Source organism: Aspergillus lentulus (genome assembly GCF_001445615.1).
Source record: "Aspergillus lentulus DNA, contig: Alt12, strain: IFM 54703, whole genome shotgun sequence".
Taxonomy (NCBI): domain Eukaryota; kingdom Fungi; phylum Ascomycota; class Eurotiomycetes; order Eurotiales; family Aspergillaceae; genus Aspergillus; species Aspergillus lentulus.
In genome coordinates, this window is record NW_028322115.1 from 88,071 (window position 1) to 101,119 (window position 13,049).

General features: G+C 50.8%; 5 protein-coding genes across 5 annotated transcripts; 1 reads left to right on the plus strand and 4 right to left on the minus strand.

Moving 5' to 3' along the window:
- Window positions 1–44: 44 nt before the first annotated feature.
- On the plus strand, window positions 45–963 carry ALT_5980 (DUF3425 domain-containing protein; the record flags this gene model as incomplete). Its single annotated transcript, XM_089600002.1, has 2 exons — window positions 45–136; window positions 408–963. 2 exons carry the CDS (start codon window positions 45–47, stop codon window positions 961–963), a joined length of 648 nt encoding a protein of 215 aa, XP_089455464.1.
- A 1,005-nt stretch (window positions 964–1,968) lies between these two features.
- On the minus strand, window positions 1,969–6,192 carry ALT_5981 (acetolactate synthase, mitochondrial; the record flags this gene model as incomplete). The annotated part of the gene is made up of 3 exons (XM_089600003.1): window positions 1,969–3,748; window positions 3,805–3,888; window positions 5,243–6,192. The coding sequence occupies 3 exons, from the start codon at window positions 6,190–6,192 to the stop codon at window positions 1,969–1,971; spliced, it is 2,814 nt and encodes a 937-aa protein (XP_089455465.1).
- A 782-nt stretch (window positions 6,193–6,974) lies between these two features.
- Window positions 6,975–8,021, minus strand: ALT_5982 (uncharacterized protein; the record flags this gene model as incomplete). Its single annotated transcript, XM_033555774.2, has 1 exon — window positions 6,975–8,021. The coding sequence occupies one exon, from the start codon at window positions 8,019–8,021 to the stop codon at window positions 6,975–6,977; it is 1,047 nt and encodes a 348-aa protein (XP_033411665.2).
- A 696-nt stretch (window positions 8,022–8,717) lies between these two features.
- Window positions 8,718–9,482, minus strand: ALT_5983 (NPP1 family protein; the record flags this gene model as incomplete). Its single annotated transcript, XM_033555773.2, has 2 exons — window positions 8,718–9,210; window positions 9,271–9,482. The coding sequence occupies 2 exons, from the start codon at window positions 9,480–9,482 to the stop codon at window positions 8,718–8,720; spliced, it is 705 nt and encodes a 234-aa protein (XP_033411664.2).
- A 626-nt stretch (window positions 9,483–10,108) lies between these two features.
- Window positions 10,109–11,735, minus strand: ALT_5984 (peroxidase family protein; the record flags this gene model as incomplete). Its single annotated transcript, XM_033555772.2, has 7 exons — window positions 10,109–10,439; window positions 10,501–10,675; window positions 10,728–11,048; window positions 11,101–11,250; window positions 11,306–11,336; window positions 11,385–11,497; window positions 11,561–11,735. 7 exons carry the CDS (start codon window positions 11,733–11,735, stop codon window positions 10,109–10,111), a joined length of 1,296 nt encoding a protein of 431 aa, XP_033411663.2.
- Between the last annotated feature and the right edge of the window lie 1,314 nt (window positions 11,736–13,049).

Genomic DNA, 13,049 nt, shown 5'->3' on the forward strand with positions numbered 1-13,049 from the left:
TCCGTTGTAATGAAGGACTGGTTGGGCTCCGTTGCAGCCGGCTCATGCGTATTTTCACAGTTAGCTCGGATCAAGAGAGTGTCGCCGATACCCGGGGCCTGCTTCGAAGGAGCGACCTCGATTGTCGAGGGTTCGGGTAACAAACTCGACTCCATGTCCATCAATTTCCTCCGCATCTCTTTCTCTTCCAAGAAAGTCTAGGTATCAGCACGCTCACGGTTTTTATCCTCGCTGGAAAGGAACAGACTACTGTGCTGAACCGCTTTCAGTCTCGCATACCCTTTATGCGCCCTTTAATCAACGAAATAGTCAAGCCATCCGATCCACTGGCAATGTCCTAGGATATTTAGATAATCATCTTCTGAATGGATGTGTCTCTCAATAACTTATAAATACAGAGCTTAAAGACCCGACCACCTAATAACCCTCCTCCAATTCAACACAATCCGCGCGCTCGCCACAAACCGCACCCTAATCTCGGGAATCCTCACCACCCCGCTAGACTGCTACGAGGAAGTCGCACATGTCATCCCCTACCCATCACACCCCCAGCTTGTTCCTCCACAACTTCTCCCGACAGCACTGCAACAAACAGTGCCCCACGGCGACTGGATCGACCTCTTCCCCTCTCCCGAGGGTCGAGACCGTCTGATTCTGGCCGTTGCGGCTGGTAGTCTTGACGAGGATGAATTGTGGGCTGATTGCATTGGTGGCTTGTACGAGGGATTGCCTGATGCTGCACATGTTGACGGTGATGCTGGTGTTGAGCGACATGGAATGATTGTGGGGTCGCCGCCGTGGGATATTAGGGGGTGGGAGATAACGAAGGGGTCCCTGGAGAAATGGGGGCGGTTGTTTGGCGATTTGCCCGGGGGCGATGGAGGGGACGACTCGCTGGCGGAGGGAGAGGGTAGAGGAGCCGTTATAGGTTTAGTAGGAGCTTCTCCAGCTCATCCTATATAATTTTGTGGGTTGTAGCACCGCATATCAATGGCCCATAAGTGTGTGCAGGTTGTCGGCTTGTCGAATTTTACAGAGTTTGGTTATCTGATATTTTCTATGGCCAATGATCCCACGGGGTCATTAAGATGGGAGGTCTTGCTGCTTCGTTCTGTGGCTAATCTGGAAAGTAGTACCAGCCGTAGTTCCATTGCTTTGAAAGATTCGAATCCCTACAAGGTCCTACCGTGGGATCAACCGGAGTACATAAAGAGGAAATAGAGGAGGCGGAACACAGAGGTCATTGGGTACATACCAGAGCACTCATAGTAGAAGTCAAATGGTACAGGTGGAAATGCGGCTGTTTATGGCCTCAGTAGTGGTCATTTTCGGCGTCTATTTCACTGGTCCTGATAATCTAGGTGTAACAGCCTCGACAAGTTATAATGTCACGTTAGCAAAGAAGTTTAATGCCTGTTTCTTATCAGATTCATGTTGAGAGGATCACATTGTAGCCTGTCCTCTTCTATAGCCACCATTATCACTTCCTTCTGTTACTCTGCTACCAGAGGGCAACAGGACCCTCCGCCATCTCTTTGGGAAATAGGGACGCCACAACCTCTGAAAATTGAGTCATTGATGTCAGTACATACAGTCCTGAACGACCACGGCGATGATCGTATTGTATGCTATTATGATATTACATTATCACCGGATTTGCCAGTACAGGGTAACCATAAACAGGTGGATGGTACGAATACAATAGTGATTCAGACCTGGCCTAAAGCTCACGGAAACAATTATTAGTAGACTGTACAAGAAATATAGAAGCAATGGTTAACTGATTTGAGGACCATCAAATGGGAGACTTTCCCATTGCAAACTTCATTACCAGCCAAGATGATTGACTTACTTTGTGCTCATGCACGTAGTTAGCTGTTGACGAACTAAATGATATTATTGTTGCTCCCGCTCTCGTAAATGTCTGTGTGAACTGAAATGAACTGTCCATGAAGGCCACCTGTCCTTTCAAGCATCAGATTTCTTCTTTCCGGTTCCTTTTTCCGCATTCGACGTAATGAACTCATGTAGCGCACAGCCAGCTGGAACCATTGGGAAAACAGGCACTTTCTTCTCTGTAATAACCTCTAGCAAGGCGGGCCCTTCCGTGTTAATGAGCCACCTCAGGGAATCGACAACATCATCAGGCTCGCTGACCCGACGGTGCTGGACGTGCATGGCTTTGGCAAACTCCATAAAGTCAGGATTTAACTGGTGGGTATGCGCGTAACGCTCTTCGTAAAAAAGTTTCTGCCATTGTGTTACCATCCCCTGTTCCTCATTGTTCAGTATGATGATTTTGACGCCAATATCGAATTGGGCCGCCGTCGATAGCTCAGTCAGAGTCATTGCGAAAGAGGCATCGCCATCGATATCAACCACCAGCGCCTCTGGGCGCGCCACCTTGGCCCCAATCGCTGCAGGCAGCCCATAACCCATGGTCCCCAATCCTCCCGAGGTGATCATGGTACGTGGGTACCGCCAGCGGAACTGCTGTGCCGTCCACATTTGATGCTGTCCAACCCCGGTGGTGACGATCGTTTCATGTTTGCGATCAGCCGTCAGTTCGCTCAATTGCTGGATCACATACTGCGGTTTGATCAGGCGGGAGGGCCCCTCTGACTGCTTGTACAAATCGAGCGGCCACCGACTTTTCCACCCTTGAATCTTTTCGAACCATTCTCGCCGATCCGCCATTGTTCTCCGTTTTACATGTGGCAAGAGCTCCGCAAGGCTGTCAGACACATCGCCGACAACGGCCTCGGTTGCCTGCACCACTTTATTGATATTTTTCGGCGTAATATCAAAGTGGATGACACCCCCACGACCTTCTGCTGCTGCCGCCTTTGCAGCAGGGGCGAACTTCTGGGTATTCAGAGTCACTCGATCATCAAAGCGCGCACCAAGGGCAAGAATGAGATCGGCTTCTTGCATGGCCATGTTGGCGTAGGCTGAACCGTGCATTCCCAACATGTGAAGCGACTTTTCATCGAGTTCATCAAATGCTCCCAGTCCCTGCAAGGTAGTGGTGACCGGGATCGATGATCGGTCAGCAAGCTGTCTAAGCAGCTCAGATCCGTTCGGGGAGCTTACTACCCCTTGACCAGCATAGATGACAGGTCTCTTCGCCATGTCGATGAGTTCCGCTATGCGATGAAAGGTTTTCGAGAGTGTTGCTTGGTTCGGTTGCGCTAAAGGCAGACTCGGCATGGCTGACATCATGGATATCTCTTTCCTGAGCACGCCAGCCGTGACGTCCTTGGGAAGATCGACAAGAACCGGGCCTGGCCTTCCGCTTGTGGCAACCTGGAAGGCTTCATTGATTCTCTGCGGCAATTCAGAGACATGTTTGACCATGACATTCCACTTGGTACATGACCGGGAGATGCCCAGCATGTCGGCTTCTTGGAAACCATCGCTTCCGATTGCCGAGGTTGAAACTTGGCCACAGAAAACAATGATGGGAGTTCCATCAGATAGAGCATTTTGCATTGGGGTCACCACATTGGTCGCTCCAGGTCCGGACGTAACCAGAACGATTCCTGGCTTGCCTGAAACTCTTGCATATCCCTCCGCCATATGTCCTGCGCCCTGCTCGTGCTTGGGGAGAATAAAACCAAAGTGCGGCGAATTGTATATGGCGTCAAATACAGGAAGAATAGTCCCTCCTGGGTACCCGAAAATGTGCTTAACGCCATGTCGTCTCATCATCTCATGGAAGATCTGGCCTCCAGTCATTCCAAGAAACCTGTAGAGAGCAAGATTAGCCATCACTAATTGACTCCATGCAGGATACACCCATACGACTTATCTCCTGCTTTGTGCGACTGTCGTGGATCGGATGACCGTGCATTGGATCGGTTGAAGTGTGCGGCTGGGGTTGCTCGCCTGTCAATGTGAAACATTAGATGACGAATACTTTGCGGAGCATATGTTTATGGTAACTGAAAATAGCACGAGGTAAGATACATTGACTGAGTCACGACAGAAAATGTGCTCCTGACATTCGGCTTCTTAAGAGCCTGGTTCAACAACGCGGTGATACGACCCCCTTGACGGTAAGAAGACATGTTGAATGCTCCGGCAGTTGGGGCCATTTGCTGGGCTTGCAACGTCTTGAATCTCCTAGAGACTTGTAGAGAAGCGGCCGAGGAAGAAAGAATCCAAAGATCAAAAACAACAATGCTCGCTGAGAAGAAGAGTTGGGGTAGGGGAAGGATGTTGTATCACCAGCTCTCCATGCTGTCAGAACGTTCCGTTGTCGGACCATCATTTTGGACTCCTGTAGATTTTAGAAGAAATAAGTATGGAATGAGTCATTATAATGCTGGTAGGGACTAGTCTGCTGGACTTTGCTGACGCTGCTTGCGATATCGGTTGAGTTATGTATACATGGTGGTAAATGAGTCATGCTCATGTGTATTCGTGAGTAGGGATCTCAATGGTATTTCTGCAACTTTTTTAAAAATTACTTATGTTTTACCTCCTGTAAGAACGTGGTACGCTCTTAAGATGTTGAATAATAGTAAATTCCATCAGCTGTAGATTAATGTAGGATGGTCAAAAGTTATATGGACTCTCGTCGTATGTTATCTTGGGCTAGCTGTAAAAATATCTATTTCCTCCTTTGATTCATCATCCACTACCAGGAGAAGATGGGCCCTAAGCCCTCCTCTTCAAAAGGCAGCTTGGTACGTCCCACACCATGCTACTCAGCTCGTCATCTTGAAACCCTACTTATGGTACGTGTTAATGACACCAGGTGTTGGCGGGGTGTGTGTTTCTAGGCCGGATTTCTCTTGGTGGTGGCATCATGTCCGGATCTATGTTAGAGCCTTATATTAATGATATCATGAATCAACTCGGGCGGTAGTTACAGTCAACTTCACTGATGTTCTATTAATCTCTCAAGTATTACCTCCTTGGCTCTAAAAGAATTACATACGGTGCCCTTCGAGCAAAGAACAGCTGCGTCGATCCGGGGCCCGTCAAGTACATTAGCGTTGGGAACGAAGACAATTACAATAGGGTTAAGAACATCTAAGGTACCGTCACCCATCGACGCATTCTTGCTAAGCGCAGTTGGCGTATTGACAATGTAGGCCGAGATTTGCCCCATCGTTAGCATAAGCCTGGACTATCTTTCCTTCCCCCAACCGACGATGTGGACAAGTTAGACTCTGACACAGGACTCTCTCCCAACCTCCTACATTAGAATTCCCCTAGACTAAAAAGCTCCCACCTGACGCCCTGTTCACTCCACTCACTGCCCTCTGGCTCAACCACTTTGCTCCAGCCCCTGATTAATGCTCTCCAGTAGCATGTCTCGGCGGCAGGGCTCAGATATCCTCCCTCGTAGAACAGCTCACGCTGTCTATCTGCAATGCCCTCGGCCATTGTTGGATGATTCTCCAACCATGCGATGGTAGCCTCGAGGTCGGACCAGTCCGGCGAGACCATCACCAGATTGGCATTGTCGGCATTGAGATCAGTTGGCCAGGCACGCTTGATGCGATCCGACTGATGGGGAGGCCCCAAACTGGGTTCTGTTTGCAATAATGTGCTCGAAAAGACCGGTCGCACGAGATGTGTGGTATGGAGCATCCACGCCATGGGCGGCGTCAGAATGATGGAGCGGCAAGCCTGATGAAAGAGCAGCCGTCCAGAGTAGGTTACCCCCTCTGTGTAGATGATGTACTTGTACCGACAAAAGTCCTCAATGGCCAGTCCGTTACTCGCCGCCTGGCCGTTGGTTTCCCATTTCAAGGATTGTACGTCCGCCCATGGTTTGCCTGTGGTAACCTGAATTAGTCGCCTGCGCAGATCGTGGTTTTGCACATCATTGAACCAAGGTGTCCCGCGCCAGACCGCTTGTGGAATCTTAGCCTGAAAGGTCTGGTTTGTATCGATCTCGGTGATCGCAGTCAGTGCCCGGTCCATGGATCCAATATACTTGAGCGACCATGCCCAAAACGCAAAGTGTGGCATGAGAAAGTCCCCTGCCTTGGTGGCCGTCGGATCTGCTGCACGCGCATATGACCATGATTGGGCCATCGGCCGATCCTGAATATTCAAGGCGAAAACAGTGTCTGGGAGGGGCTCCGAAGAAGTGACAATTGCGCGATAGAGTTGGTTCAGAGCTGCTGTCCGTTCCTGGGAGAGCGTTATGTCCACGTCCATACAACTGGCCATGATGAGCAATTACATTGAGCATCTGCTGTGATAGAAACGCCTTTTTCTGCCAGTTTAAGATGTACAACTGTACCTGTTGTCAGTGAAATGCAACTGCGTGATCTGCAAGCCTACCTGATTGTCTTTGATGCGTCCCTGCAGCGGCTCTCCTAATCGCGACCATGTGAGAGGAAACGGTCCGCGAGAAACAGCACCCTCGATTTCATTGAATAGGCCAGGAAAAGCGGCAGCACATTGGGCGTGAGACAATGATAGATTGCTGAATGAAGATTGGCTTGCCTTCTCTCCAAGAAAGGATTGAGGCGCGGGGCTGCCAGGTGTATTTCCTCCGATTCGAAGCCGTAGACCCAGGTATATAAGGAACAAACAACTGAGGATGAAGACAATCCGCTGCAGTGGTCTCATGATTCTGCTCGCGCTATCGCGCCAACCAAGCATCTACGGATTTAAATCGTCACAGCCTCATATCCTCTTATGGTCGAACTCTTGTATCAATCAGCTTGGGCCAGCTGGTTTCGAGTCGCCTAGTCCGTCTACGTCTCTGCGGGGCGAAACTCCAGGGGCCGTTTCATGTAACGGAATCATCGCCGCGCTCAAAGTGGTTAGAAGCATATCTAGTTGAAGAGGACTCATTTGGAGTATTGCAACAAGTCAAAGTTATTTGGTTACATTGGTTACACATGCACAGGTCCTAGAAGACTGTCAAGCTTCCCTTGATACGAGTCTGTAAGCCTTACTATAAACACAGCAAAGAATCCGACCATCCCACGGCGAGCCCTTGATCAGACAGTAATTCGTTGACTTCGGAGATATTCATAGTCAGGCATGGCATCGCGCACCAGCGTCTCCAGCTTCGCGGCCACTTGCTCTCCAAATTCCTCCTTCCACTGCTTGGCCTCGGCTTCTACATCTACCGCGGTCGGCGTTTTGTCCTTGATGATCCCCGTGGACGCGGACAGGGTCGAGAGCATGATCGCCTCAGCCTTGTCAAAATCGGAGTCTGTCATTTTCTGGATCGGGGAATTAACGCTTACAGCTTCAGTTTCAGAGGCCACGGTTGGCGGTTTGGTCTCCCACTCAAACTGCAACGCATTTGGGTTGAGCCCGGTCTCTTCGCAGTACCGGACCATCACCTGCGGATTGTGGATGATATCCTGCGCATCTACCACCAGGGGCTTACCGGGCAGGTCAGGATGCTCGAGGCACCAGTCGTAAAGCATTCGCGTCCATTTCAAGGTCAAGTTGGTTTCCTGAGACCCGATGGTGTCCTCCGACTGCAAAAGGCCGTTTTGCCGGAACTTCTCCATGGCGCGGCAGAGAGATGGGAACGCCAAGGCTGGGTGACGAATAATGAAGGTCACTCTCCAGGTCCGCAGGTATTCGTCAGGGAGAACGGTATGATTAAGCGGGGAGAACGTGTGCGAGGAACCGTACTTGTCAGGAATGCGCGGTCGGAAGGCGGCGGCGTCTTCGGTCCTATTCCCCAACGCGGCTGGATTAGTGAGCCAGAAGGCGTGCTCTTTGGCGAATGCAATCTTCCCCTCTTGCTCTGCTCGCTGGGAACAGTCCTCGAGACCATCGACCGCTTCCTGGAAGGCATCGCGAATCTCCTGCTTCTCGGCTTCATTCCGCTCTTCTATGGGTATACTTAGGCGGCCATTCCAGGCGAGCTTGAGAAAGGCGTTGAAGAAGAAATAACCTCCTTTCTCGGATGTGACCAACTTCTGACAAGGGATATTGAGGAGCTTGAGCATGAGATTCGATGCCGTGCGTGGGACACTGATGAGGAGCAAGCGGGACTGGGCCGGCGATTCGTTGACCTCAGCCATGATGGGTAAAATCAGCAGTATAGCAGCAGAAAAAGGATCAATGAGAGATCAAGATGATGGCTGCATCCCGCTGTCAGATGGCGTGATCGAGCTAACGGGGTATTTATACATCGGTCTCTCCTCTTCATCTTTCATTCTTCCTTGCTCAGAAGAATGTTGCTCCCCGCTTTCCCGCAGCATGGTCCATTCGTCATCGACCTCACCCAGAGTCCCGGCTGGGCGATGCTGATTGATTGTCCGCCCACACGCAGTGGGGGTTTCCGGTTTCTTTCCGAAAGAGTACCTATTTGACAGGGCTTGCTTTCCAAGTGCGGCCGATTATTGGACTGTCAAACTGTCGATCACCCGATGAGGAGCAATAACATGACCAAAAAGAAAGCGATCCATGCATCCAATTGAAAGTCTCATGATCCCACTCGGCTTTCGGCCACTACAAAAACCGAGAAGATGTGCTAGGCAGGGATCAACGCCGGAAAACACAGTAGACACACACGAGGACCTCTCTAGTTTGACAATGATGTGGATTTAAGGAAGCTTGCAACTTCCGCTTACTAAAGATGGGAAACAACCGAGCACTTGCTTGATGCTGCATCATCATCGTCGTGCTCCCCTCCGCACATAATTCGAAAATCGCGCAGCAAAACAAAGCCAGAATCCTCCATCCATTTTTCACCCTTCGACAACGTGTTAACTCCCTCAAAAAGTCGCCTTGGCCAGATTGGAGTTAAAGTTGGCATTCTTGAAAGGCACATTGGCGTCCCCAAAGTCGGTGTTCTCCAGCGCCGTCTGGGCTACTGTTGGCAGACTCTCCCAGGCGATCAAGGGCTGTGTGCCACCCACAGTCGAGGTGAGGCCACACTGGTGATCTACCGGCCAGGTGCTGTAGTAGTCGATGAGAGGCTTGGTGCCGCTGAGGGTGTATCCATCTGTCGAGCAGTCCCAGCCACCATGGGCGGACGGACACACGGCGACAATATTGTCAGCCGAGGTGGACGTGGACGATGAGAGCCAGACAATGACTCCCTCCCAGTCATGGCGATGTCCCAGCCCAGTCGAAGGCTCGTCTTTGGGGAAATACCACGAGTACATGAGGGCGTAGTAATCGCCATACGTGGCCCCGCGCACATAGATCTGGCCGGTGCTGCTGGCGCAGTCGCCGTTGGATGCTCCTGTCGGGGCCAGGCCAGCGCTGTTGATATTAGCTCCAACGCTCCAACAGAACACTGAGCCGTGCCGTGGGAAAACCTACTTGGTGTTGCCCTCTGCATCGACTGCGGGGAAGGGAACGCAACCGTTCACCACCTTGAGGTACGGCTGATAGGCAAGATAGACCCCTCCGGTAGTACCACTGGGAACAGTTTGGGGGAATCCTACTACCGCATCACTGTCGATGCTCGCTCGTGGCAGCACGGCTCCCTGGGCGAAGCCTCCGAGAGTGACGAGAGTTAGAAGGAAGGCCATGTTGCGCGGGTCTGAGCGATGCGTTGCACAATAGCCACGCGGCGGACAAGGACAAGGAATCTCGGCATTTTATAGTCCTAAGCTTTGTCAACTCAAGCAGAACACATGGGGGAAGCATATTCATAAGCCCCTTGGCAGGTTATCAACTCACCGCCATACCCGCGCCCGGTGGGATGGTGTTTATTTCGTAGCAGATTTGTGACCGAGAACGTGACGAATCCAGCGATGATCAGTGGCCGAGGCTTTCTCCGTGACTGGTCTATAAGAAACGCGCCGTCTACTCAACGAGTCTTGTGGCATTTTCTTAGCGGAGACATGACGAGTCCTTAAATATTTCCGCCAATCGCAAGACGTCGGGATGGACTTCAGCAGGAGACTAAGGTATATTAGGGCTCCTGCCGATCAACATGTGCAACTATGCTTCCGTCTGATTCATTCTTTATTCAATTTGGATGCGTACGAATACCTTATTGACAACAGTTGTGTATTATGATTCAATAAGCATTGGGCTCAGGCTAACGCACCTATGAGCTGACGGATATATGGAACAGCACACCATAGTATACAATAAACTGAAAATGCAAGGTGACCCTGAAGTAGTATGGCGGATAAAGAAATAACTACCATCACAGGGCACCGCCGCTCTTCATGGCACCCGGGAAATCGTCCTTGATGGCATCCCAGAGTGGCCTACCGCCCATCTGCAGGTCTTTGAACGCCGGACACGACATGTCCAGGAGTGGCACGGCGATGATCTTGTTGATCAAGTCCAACGGGGCTGCCAGGGTCTTGTAAAGTCCAGCCAAAGCATTAGGACTGGCAAACTTGAGAACTTCAAAGACAAAGCACAACAGATTATTTCCCGCCAAGAGGGTGGTGAGATTCAGGACCCCTCCTGTCACATCGGCGAAGTTCACCCCGGTGAAGCTGTTGACCGTGCCGGTATTCCCTCCGATACTAGATGACTCATGATGAGCAGAGTTGGAAGCGACGGAGTCCACAGGAGCAAGAGACTCACCTTGCAAGTTCTGGATATTTGATTGCCCAGTCCACCAAGTCAATATTGAGCTGCACCAGGCCATAATCTAACGGAGTCTTGTACCAATTCTCAGGGATCCTTTCCCATCCTTCGCGGTACGTCAGATTTCCTTCCTCTTCATAGATGCCGTAAAAGTTGCGAACAATCTCCTTGGCTATTTGCTTGTCAGTTTTGATCATTTCACCCTCTGGACATTCAAATCTTACTCAAGACACCCTCGGGGTTCTCGCGCGAATGATTGCGGAACACTCGTCCAGGGAAGATATAACCAGCATTCCGAGCAATCAGACCCGTCACTGGCCCGTAATAGAATTCCGGGTTCGTCTGAATGCTCTGCTCAAAGCGAATTTTGGCCCGTTCAGCCATCAGATCCATGCCAAAAGTCCCGTCCGTCGACATGTTGTACCATTCCATGAACTTGTCCATGTTCAGCGCGTAGTTGTTCCCAGTGACATACAGATCGTCCCGCGTGTTGGAGGAATCGGCTTCGATAAAGTTGTGCGAACCAATAAGGCCCTGGGGCTCACCTAGAATGGGTTAGTCGCGGAATATTCGTCAGCAGTGAAACTGGGAGCATACCTAGGAGACCCCCCAGATTGTTCAGCAGATTGTTGACACCAGGATCGCGCCCTCCGATGGAGAAACTGGGGACAAGAGCAAGCGGATTGCCCGTCCACACGAGTCCCATGAGAGCCAGGACGGTGGCCAGGTCCACCCCCATTCCATACACTGTAAAGGTCAACGGCCTAGGCCCAAGCAACAGATGTCACTTGGATATCCTTACCCTTGTTGATGGCGGCGATAACCTCCGCGAACTGCCTTATGTCAGGGCCAAAGCTTCTCTATCGGAAAGGACCACGTACCGACACAACACCGCTGCGAGGGATATAACCGTGATTCGCCAGTGCATTCAACGCAGGACAAGGACCCCGTTGGTCCCCTTCCTTCGGGGGCTGGAACGCGTGTGCGCCGGTCACTGTTGCTCTATTAGGGCCATTTTCACACCCCCCAGTCCAACGGGGATAAGAACAGAATATACCATCAATGGGCTTGGACATCGCGTCGAACAGGAATCGCCTTCCCAGCTCTGGATCTTCTCGCCCCTTCAGCGCGGCGTATGGGCAGTTCGTATGAGCAGATCCACCCATACGATCAGGAAAGCCTGAGACCAGGGAACCCAGCCCCAGAATGGCCAAGGAAACAATCGCTTTCATCCTGGAAGATAGGTCTCGCGGCCACAAGGAGTAATAGCAGCGTCAAGAGAAAAAGCTTGCCAGGAAAAGTGACAGTAAAGCACCGGCTGGGAAACTCTCGTCGAGGAATCTGGAATTGTCTCTATACAAATAGACGATTAGCAACGCAATGGTTCGAATTCAGTGGCATACCCGAGGGTATGCTCCTAGAGGTTCAGTATTTGCGACGGCGATCACTCTACCCTTTACTAATCACCTTCCCCTGAGTCGATCGGAACATGAAGTGCTCGCACTGAGTTCCTAATTCAGCTACACGGCAAGTCTGACCATCATGGTTCTAAATGATATGAAAAAAGTAGCAACTAGCAAGAACCCAAAACAGGGGGTCGTCATTTAAGCGTACAGGGCTCCATGTGCCAATCGACTAATTACATTATGAGTTAAAATAATAAGGATCCTTGGGACATAGGGTCATCGGAAAATTATAGCCACGCAAGGGCAAATTGAATAAGTTCATAGTCTAAAATGACAGGCGGGTCTCATGCCAATTTCAACACGGTAATCGGACACCGTAGCTCTGGAAGACTAGAACCCCAACAGACAAGGAACCCACCCCCGGAAGCCTCTTCCTTGAACCCTATTTACTCTGGAGGGCCGCATTTTCCATTCTGGTCACAAGAAACAGCCTGGTTCAGCTTTAGTATCATTTGCCTTTACCTAAAGCGGCCGTAGTCCCACCAGCGGGCGTCTCAGATATCCCGCTACAGCAACCGGCCAACGTCGATCAGACCCGTTTAAAAAACTAACCCTCGTCGCTTAGGTTGCTGTCGAAGATCCGCACATAGATACCTTCCACAAAGGGGTGTCCTGAATTCCGAAGTAAGCCCGCACCGAACACGAGCGAACCCAGCGCCTAGGCTTAGCTGCATGCATTTGGGCTCCATTGTGGCTTCTAGCAAGAAGCAGACGAACCAATCATGACTTTTGGCAAGAAACGACAGCACGGAAAAGAATTTAGTATTGGCAGTGGACGGCTTGGTGGTCTCCAGAACGGCTTGCTATCGAAGCTGCGGCACAAGTACCACACTGGCAAAGATTACGTCGTATGAAGTAGGGCTTTAAGCAGAGCTTTGGATTTAGGACATCTGCATGGCATGACCATTCTTTCGCGAAAGTGTATATGATGCGGAGATGTCTTTATCTGTAACAAGCTTGCTAGCAATAGACCTGGTATTCGCATGCCCCTCGAATTCCGATTAAGACAAACATCAAAATGCTTGAATCGGTCAGGCCTCAAATGCTGGATAGGACCTGAGTAAACTAGCTTCCCAGGTG